We start from the raw sequence: 22,913 nt of genomic DNA, 5'->3' as shown, positions 1-22,913 counted from the left end.
ATCACTGCATTTTGTTTTTTATCCCCATGTGGATCCACACACAAACGATATACTATACATTAAATCATGCATAAATTTATATATATATATATATATAATTATGTGCCTGTATAAAAAATATGCAGGTAAACATTTAAGTGTGTGTGTATATATATATATATATATATATATATATATATAAACATACATAAAAGAATAGTCTTTCCCCTTAGGCCAGGACTAGATCACTGATGTCAACACACTTTGTTCTTTCAACCTCCTGGCTCTCCCTGGACCTCGTGTTTTGCTTTTGTCCTCTCGGTATGTGAGGGCTGACCTTAGCAGAGAGCCGGCTGTCTTAAATATGGCAGGTCATCTATCAATTCCTCCCCAGGCTGTCAGAGTTCCTTTTAATCTCACTTGTAATTTTCCAGGGGAGGTTTACAAAAGCCACAAACAGAATTTTAATGTTGTAAAATACCTCATGGAGACAGTAAATATTTCCTTTTTCATGAGGACAAGCTGTACGGCAACTGGCCTTAGAAAAGATGAAGACATTTTCCATTAGTTTACTGTACTTAAATTGTCCATGAATTGGATCATTTACATTAATCTTCTGAAATGATTCTCTTTACATATAGTTATATAGGCATAGGCAACATTTCTTGTTATTGAATGCCTGATTATGGAAAGATTTTTTTTTTCTTCTGACACAAAATATTAATTGCCTTCATAATTGCAAAATATTCACTCCACTAATTTGTAAATTCATTCATTATGCATTCCAAACATCAGATCCAGAAACTAATGGCAAAATTAATGGATATTCCAAGCCCCCATTGAGAGGAAAACATAGGCTCAGGGAAGCTTTCTGATGACGGATAGATTGAGTGCCCCTAAATATTAAGGCAGTAAGAACGTCTCAAGATAGCTAGATAAATGAACTCTGAAATTTCTCAGATCAGCAAGTAAATAGTATAAACTAAGGCTGCATCAAAAATTAGTTTAGTAAGTGATCCTTTGTTTTAATTATTTATGCTAATACTTCATAGCTTTCTTTTTTTTTTTTTTTTTTTTTTTTTAAAGATTTTTTATTTTATTTATTTGAGAGAGAGAGAATGAGAGATAGAGAGCACGAGAGGGAGGAGGGTCAGAGGGAGAAGCAGACTCCCCGCTGAGCAGGGAGCCCGATGCGGGACTCGATCCCGGGACTCCAGGATCATGACCTGAGCCGAAGGCAGTCGCTTAACCAACTGAGCCACCCAGGCGCCCCACTTCATAGCTTTCTCAGAGATGGCACAGACTTAGTGAAATAAGGTCAATCAGAAATTTTCCCATAGCAATCTCTTGTACAAATCTGAAGAAAAGAAGATAGCATTAGTGATGCTGTGACTTTATTTGTGAATCCAATTCATTCAACAAATATTTATCAAATCCCTGCTATGGTTAAATTCTGAGAGAACAAAATGAACTTGATAGTTTCTACCCTCAAGAAGTGCCGTTTATGAGGTCAAAAGGGCATCTAGCCCATAAGGTACCTGGGAAGATATACAGGGTGGAGCGTGAAGCTAATGTTTTACTACAAAGACAGTTGTGGTTAAACTTTTAACAGATGTGGTACATTCCTTGCAAATGTATCTAGGCAGAGGGAATGATGCATTCAGGAAAGTGCAAAGACTTTTAAATGGGTAGAGTATGGAGGATGGGGAATGATTAGCAATTGGGTGAACATTGGTAATACTCTTGGAAATGGGACATTAAAAAAGACTGATTCAAAAAAAAAGTGGGCAGGCACAGCAAGAGAAGGGGAAAAAATTAGCAAGGAGTTTGAGAAATCATTGGGGTGGAAGTAACTGTAGATATCATTTCCCTTGATTTTATAGATAAGAACATTGCTGTCCAAATCAGTGTGGTCAATATGCTATCTTGCAGAGCACAAATGTAGTGCACTTCCACAGACTGAAACTCATGAGTAGATGTCATTTCTAAATTCCACTGGTTTCCTCTTGAGCACTATTTGATCCAGATCACCTTCTTCTTTTTCTGTCAATTTAGGGTTGCCCACCTTAGATACACAAAAAACAGATATTTTATTGGGACTCTTCTTGCTAATGTTCCCCTTAGCTATTCTAGTTTAGTAAATATGTACTGAGGATCTACAGTATACAAATTCAGTATGTTGATTAATTTTATGTTGGTTAATTTGAGATGAATAAATGCACTGCAACTATCCATAAGAGGCTAAATGGTAGGGAAGATGTATGTATTTTTGAATGAGTCACCAAAGGAAGCTATTTCCTAGGAAGTAGACAGTGCTAATAATGCCATTGCAGAGGGCATATTTCAGGCTCTTATATTTTTGCTTGTCTATCAAAGATATTAAAATGTAGTGGCCCAACTATCTGCCCTTATCCTAGCGGAGTGAGTAACAAGTAGAGTTAAAACAAAACAAAAACCGTGAATGTCTGGTGTGGTTAAGCAGCTATTCATCCTCTGTGATTAGAAAAGTAATGATCTTACAACCAAAGTTTCATTGTTGTTGCTGCTATTTATCTGTTTTATAGATACTTTTTTGGGTCACACATTATTCTGTAAGAACAAAGCAAAATGGAACCATCTGCTCATTTTTCTTCTGATTTTTTTTTAAGTTTAAGATTCTGGAAGATGACCATCTTCTGAAAATAAGGCAGCACCATCTTCTGAATATAATCAGTGGTAAAGCCATGAATGGAAGACATCATTTATGTTTTCCAGTATTAAAAGAGCTGTCACATGGAAGAAAAGGCGGTGGAGGGGAGGTGGTATTCTGAATGTCTCTACAAGGCCAGAAATAGGGTAAAAGATAGGAAATCTAGGGAGGACATCTTCTTCTTATTATGGATTTTTAGCCAGTGAGAGATACACATTATAGCCTGGGATTCTCTGATATGTGAATAAACTCATCCCTGGAAGTGTATATAAAAAGGTCTCTGTGCCCCATCTCACAGGAGTGCTATAAAAGCAATGATGTCTGACTTCCTTAACACTAATTGTCTCTAATGTCTATGTATCCATGATTTCATGGTCTACCTCTCAGCATGGCTTGCACTTAGACAAATCACGACTGGTTAAGGGAATTGGGAATTTTGCTGAATTAGATGTAACTGTGAAAGACCAAGATCTGACCACAAGACCAAATTTAGGTTGTGTTGAGAGTCACATCCTATGAGAGAGGGGAAAAACTGAATCCCTAAGGCAAATACTGCATTAATTGGGAGGGAGGGAGAATTTCATAAACAGTTTTAGGAAATAACAGGAGTCAGTTTTGGAGCCAATCTCATGATGATTCCAAGTGTTGAAAGGAGCACTATTTGTGTGCCCATGAAACTTATCCTTGGTATAGAGTAAGAAAAATGTTAACTGTAATGAAAGACTGAGTGACAAAAACCAAATGCTTAGGGACTTAAAAAGAGGGAGAAATCATACTCAGTCTTGGGGATCAACAAACAGTTCATGGAACAAAATCTGGGAATTACTTTAAAAAAACCTAAGGGATTAGTAGAATGTTGGCTGGTGAAGATCTAAAGAAGGACAAGAAGGATGAGAAGAAAAGGTAAAGGTAGAAAATAGGGAAATGGAGGAAAACAAGAAATTTAAGAGGCTATGCAGGAGAAAGGTGAAGAAAACAACAGAGGGAGTGAAACAGCATTCATGGTTTTTAGTAAATTGAGGAGAGACAATAACCCCACCCCCTACTGATTAAACATAACTATGGTGGCTGAGGGGAAGACCTGTGGTCTGAACAAAATGCTTTTATGACACATTCAGTAAAATATGCCCAAAGGAAAATCGAACCCTTCTGAGGACAGATATGGCAACGGAGTCAAGTGTATCAGAGTCACTCTGACAGTAAAAGCTCCCCTCCCCCACTCTGGTAGTTGTTGTAAAGACAGGAGTCAAACTGCTCATTCATCAGCATTGCATGATTTCTGACTGGAGACAAGCCAGTTCTATGTACTAAATGAATAAACAAAAAAAGTCCAAATTATAGTACATTTAACATGTCATAAGTATGAGGCATTCTGTTATCTCCTTTCTATCTCTTACTAACCCCATTTTAAGATGAGGACACTGAGTTTTAGAAAGGTAAGTAACTCATTACAGTCGCTCAACTAGGAAGCAGCAGAGATGTGATTAGAATGCAGGCCCTTTGGTTTCACAAACCATCCTCTCAAGCAGAATACTCTTCTCCCTGTATCTTAGTAAGACCTGCTGTTTTGACAAACACAGACTATGTTCTCAGCTGCTGCTTTGGAGGATGGAGCACAGATAATGTCAGTGAGCTGACAAGTCATTGCCGTGATAGTGTTGTTTGCTCTGTACTCTGACATGACCAGAATCTGGAAGAGAAAGCAGGTGTCACTGGCTTGGAGATGCAGTCTCAGGCCGCTGCTTCCTAACAGACTCGTCAAGTTTACTTTCCTTTCTCTGGCATGCTGTGTGCACGGCCATTGGGGAGCAGGTCGTTTTGTCCACCTGGGGAGGCACTGGGCAACTGGGCTTGAGAAGCAACAAATGGAAAGAGTTGCTAAGGCCACAGAGGGGTTTCTTGTAACAGTTAAAAGCTGTCATCTGTGCAGGCGCTTGAATCTATATTTATCGTCCAGATTCGAAGGGATAGAACTCACAGATACATATTCTATTATATAAAAAAATTATAGAATATACATTTTAAAAATAAAGAATTAAATTTAGTAAAGTGAACGCCCCAGATCCAGATGCTCAGAGTCCTCAGCTGCTGATAGGGGAAAGTCTCTAGTCTCTGTCTTCTCCCCTACTCCATGCAAGCCTGCTTGCTTCAGGAAGTTTCTTCTCTGCACTTTTACAACCTGTGTGCTTTACTTGTCCCCTGCACCGTTTCTTCAGGCCAGAGTCTTTGTCTTATAGACAAAGGGGCATCTGTGGTGGTAAAAAAAAAGTCTTGGGTTTTAGTGCCAACTCCAGCATCGAAGAACTGTGGTAGCTAAAAAAATTAAGAAATTCTCAAAATGTTTAGGATTTGGAGTATAGGATGCCTTGGGGCAATTTCAGCTCTATAATTCAAATTCTCTTCTGACTAAATATAAGAACCTTTGATAAAAAGGGGTCATTTTACAGAGGACTGTGCAATTAGTGTGTCCCTACAAAAAGTAGTCATTGACAGAGTTGTTGTGGAATGACATGTAATGACTTGATGGCTTAAAGATGACCCTAAAGTCCATTGCAATCCTGAACTCTTTTGTTTTGAGGATATTCCATATTCTTTTAATTCTGGTAGCCCATATGATGCCCTTGATTCTTCTAAGGGCCCATACATATTAATAAGTACCCTCTATGTGCTAGGAGGTTATGGACCATATTACTATATAATCTTTAATCTGCATGGGAGCCTTCTGAAGGAGATGGTATTATCCTTTTTATCTTGAGGAGGAAATTGGGGTTTGAGAGGCAGAATTATTTATCCAAACAAGAGGTGAGCCTGACTTTTGAGCACTTATTATGTGCTACCCACTGTGTTACTGATGATGGGGGAATCACAAAAATAAATTGGAGAGCTAAATACTTTTATGTTATGGAAGTTTCTCTCTGGTTAGAGTAGGCAGGATAGATTTGAGGGGGTCAAGCCTGAAGGTATAAAAATCATCTAGGGGATAAATTAACAAGAGCCCCGGATTAAGGCACTGGCCATGAAAATGGAGAAGGAAGATGTCAGCATACAATAATAAAAAGATGGAAATGAAATGGCTTGATTATCAGTTAGATTTAAGGATATGGGAGACAGAGGAATCGGGAAGGATTTTAAAGATCTTGCCTAGATTACTGGGAATATTGGTGCCATTAGCCAAGATGGAACATGTGGCAAGGAAAAATAATTAATTTGACCACAAATTCGAAGTGCCCATGGGACATTTCAAAGAAACTGCCCGGCAGAGACTTGTACATGTGATTCTGGACTTAAACCGAGAGATGATCCTTGGAGACATTAATCAGGGCTCATGAGAACTCTAATGATGACTAAAACTATGGACTTGAATAAGAGTATATAAGGAACAAATGCCAAATAAGAATAGAAGCAAAGTAAAGGTCAGAATCCATGGGCATATAGTTATGGGAAAAGAGAGCAAAGAGTAGTATTTTTAAGATACTGAAAATATTCAGATATTCAGAAAGAGCTTAGAAAAATCAGGAAAGAAGGAGGTCACCAAATCAAATGAGAAGTTTAAAGAAGAAAGTAGTCAATTTGTTAAATATTGCAGATGCTGAAAGATCACTGGAAGCACTTATTGGGTTTGGCAGCAAAGGTCATATTTATATGTTTGAAAACCATTTTAAGAGAATGGGTGGGGAGAGGAGCAGAATCCAGATTGTGAATGTTGATGTGCAAATCAGAAGTTATTAAATCAGCACCTAAACCTCTGATATCTTTTTTGAATTGTAGTTGAAACACAATGTTGCATTAGTTCCAGGTATACAACATAGAAATTCAACAATTCTATATGCTATGCTCACAAGTGTAGCTACAATCTGTCACCATACAATGCCAGGACAATACCATTGACTATATTCTGTACCTTTCATCCCCATGACTTATTCATTCCATAACTGGAAACCTATACCTTTTACTTCCCTTTACCCCTTTACCCACCCTCTCCCTTCTGGCAACCACTAGTTTTCTGTGTTTATGGGTCTGTTTCTTTTTTTTTCTTTTAGATTCCACATATAAGTGAAATCAAATGGTATTTGTCTTTCTCTGTCAGACTTATTTCACTTAGCATAATACCCTCTAGGTCCATCCATGGTGTTGCAAATGGCCAGATTTCATTTATTCTTTTTTATGGCTGAGTTATTATGAGCAATAGTGTGTCTGTGTGTGTGTGTGTGTGTGTGTGTGTGTGCGCGCGCACTCCCACAGTTTCTTTATCTATTCATCTATCAGTGGACACTTAGGTTGCTTTCGTATCTTGACTATTGTAAATAATGCTGAACTAAAGACATTCAAAAATGTCTTTTTGAATTCATGTTTTTGTTTTCTTTGGGTATATACCCAGTAGTAGAATTACTGGATCATATTGTATTTATATTGTTCATTTTTTTAAGGAAACTCCATACTGCCTTCCACAGTGGCCATACCAATTTACCTTCCCACCAACAGTACATGAGGGTTCCTTTTGCTCCACATCCTCACCGACACTTGTCATTTTTGTCTTTTTGATACTAGCCATTCTGACAGGTGTGATCTCATTGTGGTTTTGGTTTGCAATTCCCTGATGATTAGTGATGTTGAGCATCTTTTTATGTGTCTGTTGGCCATTTGTATGACTTCATTAGAGAAATGTCTATTCAGGTTCTCTACCCGTTTTTTAATCAGATTGTTTTTTGGATGTTGAGTTGTGTAAATTCTTCATGTATATTGAATATTAACCCCTTAACGAATATCATTTTTTAAATATCCTCTCCCATCTAGTAGGGTGCTTTAAGACTGTGCATCCTTCTCCTAATCACTTTCATACCTCAGCCCCATTCTTCATCTTTTTAACCTTATACAAGGGCTTTCCTAAATAATCTACAGTTAATGGTGAACAAAAGGACAGATATAAGAAGGTAACTAGAATTGGACTCAAAATAGGTGACTTGAATATTTTTCTGGAAAGAAAAGGACTATTAGAAAGGCTTAAAACAGAACAGAGAGGGGTACAACTCATGCTGCTGGGCTGAAACAGATATTGAAGAGGACAGAGCCCAGATGGAGGTGTTTGACTTGACAGAATCAGTAACCTACCTATCTTCATTTGAGACTGGGAGAGTAAGATACGGTAGCTAATGACACAGGTGAGTGTCTAGGTGCTAGTCTTGAATGTTTTACTCATTATTTTTGGATACTTTTATTTTCTCATTGAGGTGAAATAAGAGGGCAAGAACATCTGCTGAAAATGAGAAGTGAGGATTTTAAAAACTAAATGAGGAATAGGAAAGGGCACTAGCTAATAATAAGTGAAATGATTGACAAGGGCACTGATGGCTCTGTGAAAATGGAAAACTAAATTTATAATAGTGCCAATAAGCACAGGCTTATAAATTTTTCAAAAAAATGCCCAGCTCCCTGGAACACTGGTTCAGTTTTATATTCTGTAGATCCCAGAGTTAGAACTTGTATCAAACTTACTTTGTTCAGGTTCTTTCTTCTCTGCAAGGCATTCCTTTTCTGAATATAATCCGAAAGGATACATGTGTTGACCATAAACTTGGAGGAACCCTGATACCACCTCTGGCTTTGCTTTGGGCCACATCAGAGTTATCTACCACTGTGATCCCTAGATTCCATTCAAGAAAGCATGACCCAGGCCTCTTTTTTTTTCCTGTTTAGAGATTCTGCAGTGCACATCTCTTATACAGACAGTATACATATATTATACATATATACATATAAAAGAGGGCATTTGGGGGACTCAAAAACCTTTGGCAGTTCAAATGAGATTTGGGCTTATGAGCTCTCTAGTTAATTTATGGAGAGTTTTTGCTGTAGTAGTTGGTTGCTTCCTCCTTGGTTGCCTTTCTATCCCTTTATTCACCCACCCATTCAAGGAAGAGATATGAAAGATGGTTATTGAGCTTGTTTCATGTGCAAAACACTGAAGTGTTTTTGGGAAAGCAATGTTCCTTGCCCTCATGGTCTTATAGTCTGCAGGGGATCCAGATATTACACAGCTATATAATTTACTGCTTAATTATAATTGTTATATGTGTTACAAATATAATACATAAGTTCCTTCTATTTTTTACCTAATATAAATTTATTAATGTAATAAATGCTGAAATATTTTTTGACACTTAAGTTCTCCAAGTGGCCGAAATTTTACTCTTTATTCATAAAGTAATTTAATATACATCAAATACACACATTTATTTATTAGTGCAAATATATGAAGATATCCTAAGGCATGGAGATACATATATGTATACTTATATATATTCTGACATATATATTTAATATACTGCCTAATTTTATTGATTTATAATTTTCACAAGATATTTTAAAAGTAGTCCTTAGGAGAAAAATTCAAAGAAGCAGCCAGATATTGCTGTTAGCAAAATATTTAGCATTAACCTTCTCTTTTTTCCTTTCCTAGCAACTACTGGCTGCCATGGCAACATTTCCCCCCAGCATACCAGGGTTTCTTGGATGAAAAGCACAAGGCCTTGGAGATTTCAAATGTCTCTTGTACAAAGCAGTCTAAACCCTTTACCCTAGAGCCATTACCATCCTGTACCTCAGAAGGAGTGGCTATACCATTTATTATGTCCTGCTTTTCTCTCTATTCAATCAATATCTCTCCAGCAAGAGAGAGAAAACCTTTTACATTTTTTTTTTTTTTGGCACAGAGTAGGCACTCAAGAAAGAGGCTTTTTAAAAAATTACTTAATTGATGGGTTTCAAACAAATTTCATATGAATCTACATAAATTAGGCATTTAAGCTCACTAAATTTCTTCTGATAGTGCTGCTGTTCATTTTCTCCTTCCTCCTTTCTTCTAAACCACATTAACTGCTGATGATCCCACAAAAGCACCATTATCACCTCTCCCTTAGGCCATTGTTAGTTCTTCCATCTGAGACTACTTCCAGTTCCCCTGCCCCTCCTCCCACCAACCTATGTAATTCCTGCTTATCATTTAGGTCTCCTACAAAGATATCCTCCCTGAGGAAGCCCAGAACCACTAATAAGGGTCTGGGCACTACTTATAAATGTCACCACAGTGTTCTGTGCTGGCCGCTGTCATGGCACTGATTATAATTATTTGGAATTTCCTTTTTATTTTCCTATTGCCCTGACAACGAGCTCCTCTGTTTATCATAACCCCAGCACTGTATTCCTATGGCCAGGCATCCAGTAGTGTCATTCTAAGTGCTGGCTACTATGCTGAGAGTCCAGGTACAGCAGTGAACAAGAATGACAGATTCCTGCTATAACAAAGCTTTCACTATACTGAAGGAAGACAGAAAATAAACAGAGGAATAAATTAGTAAAATGACTTGAGAGAGTAATTGAGTGCCAAGAAAGAAATAAGGCAGAACAATGGAACGGAATCACTGGCAATGTGCAGAATATTTTCTGGAGAATAGTTAGGCAAGGTGTCTCAGTGGAGATGATATTTAAGCTGTGACATGACTGATAAGAAGAAAAAAGCCACAAAAAGTGCTGGTAGCACATTCCAAGCAAAGGAAATGTACAAATACTCAAAGGCCAGAATATTGCAGTGGGCATGTGAGGAAGTACGTCTCAGGGCAGGTTGGAGCATATCCCAGAGGGGCAGGGATTGCTGAAGGAATTCTAAGGGAACCAGCACTGTGCTGACATTCACTATTAAGCCCTGCCCTCCCCACTTCAGCAGATCTACCCTCCCCAGTCACATTTGCCTCAGTCCTTGGGCGAGGGGTCCCTTCCCTCAGAAGACTGGTGACAGCACCTTGTCTCCCCACTTGTGTATTTTGAACAGCGTGGGCCCCAACAGTGGCAGGCCCTGAGATAGCCCAGGTGCACCTTGTTGTTACAACTGTGCACCCCACCCATTTTGCTTACTTTGTGGATCTGCCCAGGCCAGACCCAGTCCCAGAGGTGACCACAGGTCTCATTTTGCAAGCAGACCTGTACACACTTTGGACCCCTGCCAGGGTGGGGCTCACAGTTTTAACAAACACTGCCCACAACAGCAGGGTGCATGCAACACACAATGGAGACACCCCCTGAAGCACCAGATTCTGGTGAACAGGAACATTAGTGGACTTCTTCATAAGGCCATTATTTTCAAGAGCAGGAGACATAGCAGACTTTCCTAACACAGAAAGAGTTAGACAAAATGAGACAGAGGAATATGTCCCAAACAAAAGAATAGGACAAAACCACAGCAAGAGAGCAAAATAAAACAGAGATAATATGCCTGATAAAGAATCGAAAGTAATGATCATAAAGATACTCATTGGACTTGAGGAAAGAGTGGCGGACATCAGTGAGACCCTTAACAAAGAGATAAGAACCAACTGGAGATAAAGAGCACAATAAATTAAAAATTCACTAAAGGGAATACACAGCAGGCTAGAGGAAGCAGAGGAGCAAATCCACAATCTGGAAGACAGAGTAAAGGAAAGTAATCAAGCTGAGCAGGTAAGAGGAAAAAAATTATGCCAAATGAAAATAGACTTAGGGAACTCAGTGACTCCATCAAGCGTAATAACATTTGCATTAATGGATCCCCAAAGGAGAAGAGAGAAAAAAAGGGGCAGAACATTTATAAGAAGAAATAATAGCTGAAAAGTTCCCTAATTGGGGGAGGGAACAAATATCCAGATCCAGGAGGAACAGAGAATCCCCCAACAAAATCAACCTAAGGAAGTCCACACCAAGACACATAGTAATTAAACTGGCAAAAAATACTGATGAAGAGAAAATTATAAAAGCGGCAAAAGAATACCATTACATATAAGGGAAATCCCATATGGCTACCAGCTGATTTTTCAGCAGAAACTCTGTAGACCAGAAGGGAGTAGCATGATATATCTGCAACCAAGAATACTCTCTCTAGCAAGGCTGTCATTCAGAATAGAAGGAGAGATAGAGTTTCTCAAAGAAATGAAAGCTAAAGAGGTTCATGACCACTAAACCAGCAATGTTAAAGGGGACTCTTTGAGTGGAAAGGAATAGGAATAAGAAAAGTGGAAAACACAAAAGCAGTGAAAATAAGCATATCTGTAAAGATTAGTCAGTGGACTCACAGAAGAAAAGGGCACGAAATATACCATATGCCTAAAACATGACAGGGAGAGAAGAATGAGTTAAAACTTAAGTGACCATCAACTTAATACAGACTGCTATATGCAAAAGATGTTATATACACACCTGATGATAACCACAAATCAAGAACCAGTAATAGATATACAAAAAATAAAGAGAAAGGAATCCAAGTATATCACTAAAGAAAGCCAGCAAACCATGAAAGACAGCAAGAAAGGGTCAGAGAAGAACTACACAAACAACCACAAAACAAGTACCAAAATGGCAATACATAGCAATAATTACTTCGAGATGTACACCCAAAACTATAATGATGTATGGTGATTAACATAATGAAAAAAACAAAAACATAACACTGTATGTTAAGAAAACTTAAAAAAATATAAAAGCAATAAAAGGGGAAAAATTACTTTGAATGTAATGGTCCAAATGCTCCAATCAAAAGAAATAAGGTGACAGAATGGATTAAAAAAAAGAAGACCCATTTATACGCTATCTACAAGAGACTGACTTCAGAGCTAAAGACACCTGCATATTGAAAGTGAGGGGATGGAGAAACACCTATCATGCAAACATATGTCAAAAGAAAGCTGGGGTAACAATACTTACATTGGACAAAGAAGGACACTATATAAGTATAAAGGGGACAATCCACTAAGACAACATAACAATTATAAATATTTATGCACCCAACATGGAAGCACACGAATACTTAAAGCAGCTAATGACAAATGTAAAGGAACTAATTGATAGCAATACAATTATGGTAGGTGGCTTTAATACCTCACTTATATCTACGGGCAGATCATCCAAACAAGAAATCAACAAGGAAACGGTGGCTTTGAGTGACACATGGGATCAGATAGATTTAACAGACTTATTCAGAAAATTCCATCCTAAAACAGCAGGATACACATTCAAGTGCACAGAAAACATTATCCAGAATAGATCACATATTAGGCTGAAAAACAATTCTCAACAAATTCAAAAAGACTGAAGTCATACCATGCATCTTTTCTGATCACAACATTATGATCCTAGAAATCTATCATAAGAAAAAATCGGGAATGAGCATAAATACATGGAGGTTAAAAACATGCTACTCAACAATGAATGGATCAACCTGGAAATCAAAATTGGATATCAAAAAATACATGGAGACAAATGAAAATAAAACAACAATCCACAGTCTTTAGGATACAGCAAAAGCGTTTCTAAGAGGAAAGTTTAAATGGCTACCTCAAGAAGCAGAAAAATCTCAAACAACCTAACCTTACACCTAAAGGAGCTAGCAAAAGAACAAAAAAAATCTAAAAGTAGCAGAAGGAATGACATAATAAAGATTAGAGTAGAAACAAGTGATAAAGAAACTAAAAACAAAACAATAGAACACATCAATAAAACCAGTACCTGGTACTTGGAAAAGATCAACAAAATTGTTAAAGATCTAGCCAGACTCATCAAACAAAAAAACACAGAAAGGACTCAACCAACACCACAAATGAAAGAGGAGAGAGGTAGCAACCAACAGCAGAGAAATACAATTGTAAGAGAATATTATAAAAAATTTATGGCAATAAATTGAACAACCTAGAAGAAATGGATTAAATCCTAGAAACATATAACCTACCAAAACTGAAGCAGGAAGAAGTAGAAAATTTGAACAGACTGGTTACCAGCAATGGTAATCAAAAAACTCTCAACAAACAAAAGTCCATGACCAGATAGCTTCCCAGGGGAATTCTACCAAGCATTTCAAGAAGAGTTAATACCTATTCTTCTCAAACCATTCCAAAAAATAGAAGAGGAAGGAAAATTTTCAAATCTATTCCATGAGGCCAGCATTACTCCGATACCAAAACCAGATTAAGGTACCACCAAAAATGATCAACTATGATGAACATAGATGCAGAAATCCTCAACAAAATATTAGCAAACCAAATCCAAAAATACATTTAAAAAAGTGATTCATCATGATCAAGAGGGATTACTCCTGGGATACAAGGTGTGGTTCAATATTTGCATATCAAACAACATGATATGTCAATAAGAGAAAGGATAAAAACCCTATGATCATTTCAGTAGATGCAGAAAAAGCATTCGACAGAGTACAACATCCACTCATGATAAAAAACCCTCAAAAATGTAGGTTTAGAGAGAACGTAACTCAACACAATGAAGGCCATACATGAAAAACCCACAGCTAACATCATATTCAATGGCGAAAAACAGAGCTTTTCCCCTAAGGTCAGAAAAAAGACAGGGTGTCCACTCTCACCACTTTTATTCAACATCATACTAGAATTCCTAGCCACACGAATTAAACAACAAAAAGAAATAAATGTATCCAAATTCGTAAAGAAGTAAAACTTCCACTTTTTGCAGATGACATGATACTGTATGTAGAAAACCTGAAAGACTCAACCAAAAACCTACTAGAACAGATAAATGAATTTGGTAAACTTGCAGCATACAAAATCAATGTACAGATATCTTATGCATTTCTGTACACCAATAATGAAACAACAGAAAGAGAAAATAAGAAAGCAATCCCATTTACAGTTGCACCAAAAATAATAAAGTGTACCTAGAAATAAACTTAACCAAGGAGGTGAAAGACCTGTACTCTGCAACTATAAAACACTGATGAAAGAAATTGAAGACAACACAAAGAAATGGAAAGGCATTCTATGCTTATGGATTGGAAGAATATTTTTAAAACGACTATACTACCCAAAGCAATCTACCTTTTTAATGCAATCCCTATCAAAATACCAACAGCATTTTTCACAGAACAAGAACAAACAATTCTAAAATTTATATGGAACCACAAAAGACCCAGAATAGGCAAAGCAATATTGAGGAAGAACAAAACTGGAGATATCACAATTCCAAATTTCTAGTTACATTACAAAGCTGTGGTAATCAAAACAATATGGTACTGGCACAAAAACAGACACATCAGTCAATGGAACAGGATAGAAAGCCCAGAAATAAACACACATTTATATGGCCAATTAATCTTTGACAAAGGAGGCAAGAATATATAATGGGAAAAAGTCTCTTCAACAAATGGTGTTGGGGAAAACTGGACAGCAATAGGCAAGAGAATGAAACTGGACCACTTTCTTATACCATATACAAAAATGAACTAAAAATGAATTAAAGACCTAAATCTGAGACCTGAAACCTTAAAAATCATAGAAGAGAACACAGACACTAATTTCTCTGACACCGGCTGCAGTACACCTGATGAGAACTGAGTAATATTCGGAACTGTCAAATCATTATACCTGAAATGAATGTAACACTGTACACTGGAATGAAAATTAAAAATAAAATAAAAAGAATGAGTTTCTCGTATGTCAGTGACTGCAACTGAAGGTGGGAAATTCTTGCTAGTGCTTTGCTGTGTTTTGGTTTTCCCTGCAAGGAGTCTAAGATGATATCTATGCACTTACCTTTACATGGAATATATGGGTAAATAAAATAACTTGTAGGGGTGCCTGGGTGGTGGAGTCAGTTAAGCATCTGACTCTTGGTTTTAGCTCATGTTGTGATCTCATGGTTGTGAGTTTGAGCCCCGAGTCATGCTCCACACGCAGCCCAGAATCTGCTTGGGATTCTCTCTCCTTCTCCCTCTACCCTCCCACTCGTGTTCACTCTCTCTAAAATAAACAAATCTTTAAAAAAATAACTTGCAGATTTAAAAAGCAAACAAATCAAAAGCACTTTCATTGGAGCTAGTCAAGGAAACTGTTAAGGCTACTCATATTGTTAAAATTGATCAAAATCAATTACACAATGAAACAAAATGAAAACTGAACAATCTAAGTTTGGGCAATTTTCCTTCTTATTTTCTTATTAACAAATAAAATGTTTTGGTCCCAAATCTCCAAGAACCTGATTCCTGTTACCTTGATGATGTAGGCTCTATAATGAAAATTACTATCTTAATGGGTAAGAATGAAGTGAAACACAGGAAGACATTAAAAAATATATACAAATCCCAAAGAGTTTGTTCTGTACACTGAATGTTTTAGCAGTACCCAGTAGGCTGAACCACAAAGATATTACACTGGCAAAGCTTCTCTTTGAAGAGCCAGACCCATCTCTCTGCCAATCTCTCCTCATTCAAGGTTAGCAAATACAGCAAAGCAGTATCAGAGTTTCCTTTTATGTTACTAAGAATTATATAGGTTACTAGATGACCACCATTACCCTGAGTACCTTTACAATAAAGAGCAATGAAGCTCCTGAAGTCAGCAGATTGCTGGGACTGGAACTCTAATTGACCAGCATGCTTGCCACTTCCCACCAGCAGCTGGGCCAGGACTAGAACAGGCTGTGCTTGCCATCATGCCCCAGTGGTCTCTTCATCCCCCCATGCAGCTGTGGCTAGTGCTCTAATGTCTCCTTGGGCAGATGGGAAATGGCATTTCAGGGAGTTCTTGGCACATTACACAGTGATCTTCCTCAGTGAAAAAGGTCACATCTATTAAAACGATGGCTCCCCTGGGTTATTGAAATTTTCTATTGTATAAAACATTTTTCTTTATTCCTTTTTTTTTTCTGCCAATGCTTTCTAAGGCCTGCAGGTGGCACATTTAATCACAAACTCTCCATCCTTGCAATTGAGGGGCATGGTGGCGCAATGGAATCTGCATCAATGGTTCCTTCCCTGACCCCCAAATAATCTTTCTACAATATTTTTTTCCCTATATATTTAAAATTTTCTTTTTCTGTAAATGCAATGTTAAATGTTCTATGCCATTTGTTTGTAATTTAAGAATAATCTCAAGTTATAAAGCCTCAGATCAGAATAATCAAATATATATATGTGGAATATTGGCAGAGGGACCTGGAAAGACCCCATGAGAAACAGCAAGGATTGGAAACAATACTTGATGGAACAGAGTAGAACTTGATGGTTGTTTTACTTAATTAGGTATGTGACCTTGAACCATTTGCTTAACCAGTTTTGGACCTGAAACTCCTAATTTGGGAAAAAAATATATTAATTCCCTTCTAACACTGTGCTTCTTTCTTAGCAGTTACTATATGGCATGGATGAATATTTGTCATTTAAAATATTTAATTTTACTTAAAATTTCGATAGCTAAGATAATATATTGGATGAATATGTTACATACCCTGGTTTTGAAGCCTAATATAGAAACCGTTACTTGTTATGTTACTTTGATTCTGAACTACTCAAAACCATTAGTGGACAAAGACTATTCCCAGAGATATTGTTGAAATATCTATAGCCTTTGAGCAGACCAAAATTATTAAGCATAAAGCCCAAAATCTGTAAAAATTAAAGTTCTTCTATTGAATATACAGTATATTGATCTCAATGTCTAATGCAGGGATGACAAATTATGGTTTGTCAATATTGGTGTGAGATAAAATTTATTGGAACATGGGAGTTTTAAAGTATGCTTTCACCTTAATGTTTTTCTTAAAAAATAAAAACTTTAGGTGATTGATCTAGTAAGCGTTTTTCAGGAGTTATAGAAGAGATCGAGTATTTTACTAAGTTTAATTTCCTTTTGGATTTTATAATGAATGTGAAAATTACTGAGTTGTAACATGGAATATTCTGATAATGAATCTAAGAATATATGCAACTACACTTCATGCTTTGAAATAGAAGGTTCATGATTACTACTTTACTTACCAAAGCAATGGGGAGCTACAGAGTTAAAAATACTTCATCCTGCTACAATAATAAGCAGTTATGTCATCTATTACTTGCTTATATGACTTCAGTATGAATCTTTGGATCGAATTTTTCTAAATTTTTTCAGATTCAGATTATTACATTGGACTTTTAACTGAATTTTGATGTTTCCAACGATGTGTAATACATTTTTATAATTAGGAAACATTTCATAAACATGTTTGTATAAAGAGATTTTTCAAATGTGTAAGAAAGAAATATATGTTTAAAGACTTCAAGCCCCTTCTGTTTCTATTCTTCCCAAAGAAAAATTACCTTCCTGTGCTGGTAGAAATAATCTCCATACATCAAGAATAATCCAAAACGATGATGACTCAATATCAGGGCACCACTGAATGCATCTTCACTTCCAAACCTTGATTTAGAATGCTACTCAATAGTATATCAAGCTCCCATATATTTCATCATCTTGTTTTTAGATTCCCCATTGCATTGTATTGGTCTGTCTGTCTAGCCCTTAACTAATACCCCACTATCTGGACTGCTATAGATATAGAGAGAGAGAGAACTATAGTAGGATGAGTCCAATGCCATTGTTATTGTTCTTCTCTCTGCCTCCGCCTTACTAGAATTGAAATATTTCTTTCCCATTATTTCCTTTATTCTTCCCTATGAATTTTACTATCTCTCTGTAACAGTCTATGTTTCAAAAGATTTCAGGATTTGAATGTATTTTTTATTGAAATTACACACTATTTTGAGATGATTTGTAATCTTTATGGTATTGAACCTTCCCGCTAGAAACCTAAGTCCATAATGTTATCTGATTTCAGAAATCTAAAATATAAAATTTTTAATGTATTTGCAAAATCGTACCAGAACTGATTCATTTTGTGGCAAAGCATGATCTGATGTGATCTGAGACTTTACCTATCCTATTTACTGTGAATGTTGAAACGTTTAGCTATAGAAATACTACTGAACTTGAGGAAATGGTGATGCTCCAAATTCAGAGGGGGTACTTCCTATTATATAGTACATTTGTTTGAGTTTTTCACTGATGCACCATATACAAAAGTATACAAATTATAGGTATGCAATTTGTAAATTATCACAAAGTGAACCCATTTGAAACGACCATATAGATCAAGGAAGATAATAAAAAGCACCCAGAAGACTCCCTTGTGTCACCTCCCAAAGGAAATACATATTGACTCCTAACACTAGTTTTCTTGTGTTTCAACTTTCTAAAAGTGTAATTTGTACCATATTAATATAACAAGCAGAGCAATTAGACGTTGGGTATATGAGAACTCTGTACCATCTTTGCCACATTTTTATAAATCTAAAACTAAATGTTTATAAAATGTTTATTAAAAATGTTTCATAGGTTTGATTTCTGTCACTAAACACTATTATGTTTGGAAGATTTATCTAAGTCACATATAACTATTTGATTCATTTGCATTGAACGGCATTCCATTCTGTTCATATACAACAAATTATCAAATTCACTTCTTTGTGTTGCTTTTAATTTTTTGTTATCTGTGATAATGCTGCTAAGAACTGTTTTGTACAAGTCTTTTGGTAAATATATCCACACATATTCAGCAAAGAAGGTTTTTGGTTATAGAGACTTAATTGTGGAAAAGTCTTAATTGCATATTTAATTCCTGTCTAAGATATAGGATAATATAGATTTTCTGTTTCTTCTTGGGTAAAGTTCTGGTAAATTTTGTTTTAGGAATTTGTCCTTCATCTAACTTGTCAGATTTCTTGACACAAATATAATATTCCCTAATTACCTTTTCTGTGTTTATAGGATCTGTACTTATGTCTACTTTGTCATTCTTGATACTGTTTATTTGTAACCCTTTTCCACCTTTAACCTTGTCTTGCCTGGGCTCTATCAATTTAACATCTTCAGATTTAGTCTTCTCCACTGCATGATTATTTTCTACTTCATTATTTCTGTCTTTATCATTCTTTCCCTCTGCTCCCTTTTGGTCTAATTTGCTGATTTTTTTGGGTAACCTCTTGAGGTTGCTACTTTGATCCTTTGTAGTGTTTTGAAACTTGCTTTATAGCTTAGCATGAAGTCAATCTCTATAAATGCTTCAAGTTCATTTGAAGAAAACGTGAATTTTTCAGTTATTGGGTACAGCATATTATCTATATAAATTAGATCAAATGTGTTTTGTTCAAACCTTGTACATCCTTATTGACTTATCTATGTATTCTTTCAACTGCTGAGGGAAAATGGTTAAAATTTCTCACTATGATTTTGGATTTTAGTTCTGTTGCCTTATAAATGAGGCTATGATTTTTGGTACATACAAATGTGTATCATCATGATAGATTCACCTGTTTAAGCAATAATTTTTAACTATCTACTTTGTCTGATACTGTATCAATATAACACCTTTTGGTATTAATTTCCATTCAAATTTCACTCTTTCTATATCCTTACCTGTATGGTGTTTCAACTACAAGTGTTTAAAAAAAAATTGGTCTCACAATGTTTGTCTTTAACTGGATAGTGTGCTGCACTTACATATAAATGGTTTTGGTAGATTCTATTTCTTTACAATTCTTTGTGAGCTGAGTATACAACCTGCTTCATTGACTTAAGGTTTTCTCCATTTGTCTTTTGACCTTTGAGACGTAGGTAAAATTATCTCTGCCTCTTGCCCACTGCTCTGTCTTGGAACATCATATCTCAGATAAGACGAGCTCTTTGAACCTGAGTCTCAGAGTAAGAAGACAGGAGGGACAAACCAGATCCCAACCCATAGCCGCCTGGAGCTGAACTGACACAGTCTGCCCTCTAGTTGCTAATAAGCAGTGAGAGCAAGAAACACTTTTGCAAGCCACAGGGATTTTGAGGCTGTGTGTGTGTGTGTGTGTGTGTGTGTGTGTGTGTGTGTGTATCCTAATGGAAGGGGATTAATCTAGAAAATCATACCAGAAATGTGGTGTTGCTATAAAAAATAGCAAATATGTGTCTGTTACCTTATGAGTTGGGAAAATTGTTACAGGAGCCTGAAAAATAAATGGCAACACATGGTATGCAGTGTCAAAGCATTTGGTAAGACTGTCACCTGTGATTCCTTGGAAATCAGACAAGTTAATAAATGTATGACTTTGTCTAATTGCTGGTAAGACAGAATCTTAATAACTTTAGTTGGTTGCTTTTATCTGAATTTCTTTAGTTACTAAAAGATAGAAATGAGCTTGAAAAAGGATTGGTGTGTTTGCCAGCAGGAATGAAAGCCCTTAGTGAGGCGGATCTTTCAAAGAAAGACTAGAAAGGACCTGACTTTGAAATCAGACACCTTTTTATATCCCAGCTCAACCATTTATTACAGCATGGTGTATCAGTTAAGAAAAAGTGGTTTATGTTCTGGTTACAAACAACTCCAAAATGTCATCAGCTTTAAGCTGATGTTTAAGCTTTAAGCTGATGAACTTTAACAAAGTTCCTTAGTTATGCCTGGTGAATATACCCACTCTAATGAACTGGGTGCTCTACTCCCCATAGTCCTGGTCACAGTCACTCAGGGGTACAGGCTGATGGAGTCTCCAATTCACCATACACTTCCATTTGGCAGGAAATATGAACATATCAATATATACACATGTGAGTAACTTTAATAAATAGACCAAGTATGGACAAAGAGGCCATCAGAACATATTGAGTCAGAGCAGCCTTATCCTGCTTTCTTCAAGCCAATGTGAATAATCTAGTGGAGCTTAATGGGAATGCTAAAGTTTGAGCAGGATTATTAGCACCCAGCTACAGTGTCATATAATCTCCTGTTTAAACATTTGTACATCACTTACATTTGCATCTTAATTCATACTTTTTAAATCCAGGTATTTTTTATTAATCATCCTTTCTCCTCTAGTGGTGACTTAGGTACCAGGCACTGTAGTAGACATTAAAGAGATGTTAAGGCATAGTTCCTGACCTCAGTTTATCATCCCTAGAGGGGATGATAAAATCCATTGCAATAACATGCACCGCAGCCTGGTTTAGTGCCACACAACCTGGGTAGACCTCTAACCATGCTCTGAAGTGTTTAGCTAGAGACTTACAATGGTGGTGTTTGGCTTTTGTTTTCTTTTGTCAGAAGATCATTTCTCAAGTTCATGGCAACTTCATTCTGGCTTATTCTTAACTGAAAGCTCTGGACTATAATTAACAACAGTAGTTATAAAGCTTTTTATAAATGTACTCAGCAACATTATCTGTAAAAGGCGCATTAGACACACTAACAAAAAGCCTTGGAGGCAGGTGTCATTATTCTAGATTACAAATGAGAAAACTGAGGCCAAAAAGGTTAAGAAATTCACCCAAGTTTGCAAAACTCAAATGTGGGAGAGCTGAGACTCAGAAACCAAGCAATTTTACTCTAAAGCCATGGTTTTGACCACTGTGCTATGTTACCTTTTTTGAAGTCTGGAGAATTGATTTTTAATAAATTCTAATCAGTTGCCCTTTTAGAGATTCTGATTTCTCATTTGTCCTTCAAATTAAGAAATTCTAGAAATCGTCCTTTACAACAAATTGTATTTTCATGTAACATGCCCACAGTCCTGATAGAGAACATAATTTTTGACTTAAGCATCTCTCCCTTTCTCTCTTTTTACTATCATTTATTTTTCCCTTAGGTCTCTACAGAAGAAGGCTTGAGTCTGGCCAGGGAATATAACTGTGCTTTTTTTGAGACCTCTGCGGCCCTCAGATTCTGCATTGATGATGCCTTTCACGGTCTAGTGAGGGAAATCCGCAAGAAAGAGTCCATGCCATCCTTGATGGAAAAGAAACTGAAGAGAAAAGACAGCCTGTGGAAGAAGTTAAAAGGCTCATTGAAGAAGAAGAAAGAAAACATGACATGATATCCTTGCTTCTAACTCCCTTATTCTCTCTCTGAATTTTATCAGTCGGACAATTCTAGATGTTGCATTCTGCTTCAATATTTTCTGTGTCTCTCTCCCTTTCTCTTTAAATATCTGCCTATAGGTAAAAGCAAGATCTGCATAACTGTACCTCTTGAGATAGTTTTCTTTTGCCCTTAACAGTTGGATGGATTTTGTCAATCAGCTGGATATGCTGTTTAAGTTTTTACAATATATTACTAAATAAAATTGACATTCCAATTGCCTCATTTCCCTTTAAAGAGTCTGGCTTCATTTAGTATGCTGTCTGGTTATAGAGGAAATTCAAAATTGCAGACAGAATGATAAAAGGCTCAGGGGATCTGCCTTTGCCTGATAAGACTCTGATTGTTTGCATTTCAGGAATCTCAGTAAATAATGAAGCTAGGGAAACAATTCAGAGCAGGAGTCTGCAGCCCTGTCTTTCCTTAACTGTAGAAGTCTTGGTGCTTTTTTGTGAAGATAAACCTTAGAGGAATTATTAATAATAGGAACCAGTTG

The 22,913-nt window shown here is 36.6% G+C and overlaps 1 protein-coding gene across 2 annotated transcripts in view; it reads left to right on the top strand.

The window, feature by feature from the left end:
* RIT2 (Ras like without CAAX 2) overlaps window positions 1-22,633 on the top strand; it is a 391,667-nt gene extending 369,034 nt beyond the window's left edge. For both annotated transcript variants that reach the window (XM_027576579.1, XM_027576578.1), the window contains one exon: window positions 22,146-22,633. In XM_027576579.1, coding sequence (XP_027432380.1) covers window positions 22,146-22,373 — 228 coding nt within the window. In that variant the 3' untranslated portion in view covers window positions 22,374-22,633. The remainder of the gene's footprint in view (window positions 1-22,145) is intronic.
* The last annotated feature ends 280 nt before the right edge of the window (window positions 22,634-22,913 follow it).

This window comes from Zalophus californianus, chromosome 14 (genome assembly GCF_009762305.2).
Source record: "Zalophus californianus isolate mZalCal1 chromosome 14, mZalCal1.pri.v2, whole genome shotgun sequence".
Classification (NCBI taxonomy): domain Eukaryota; kingdom Metazoa; phylum Chordata; class Mammalia; order Carnivora; family Otariidae; genus Zalophus; species Zalophus californianus.
The sequence above is the reverse complement of the archived record's forward strand: the minus strand, read 5'-3'. Positions and strand labels throughout refer to the sequence as shown.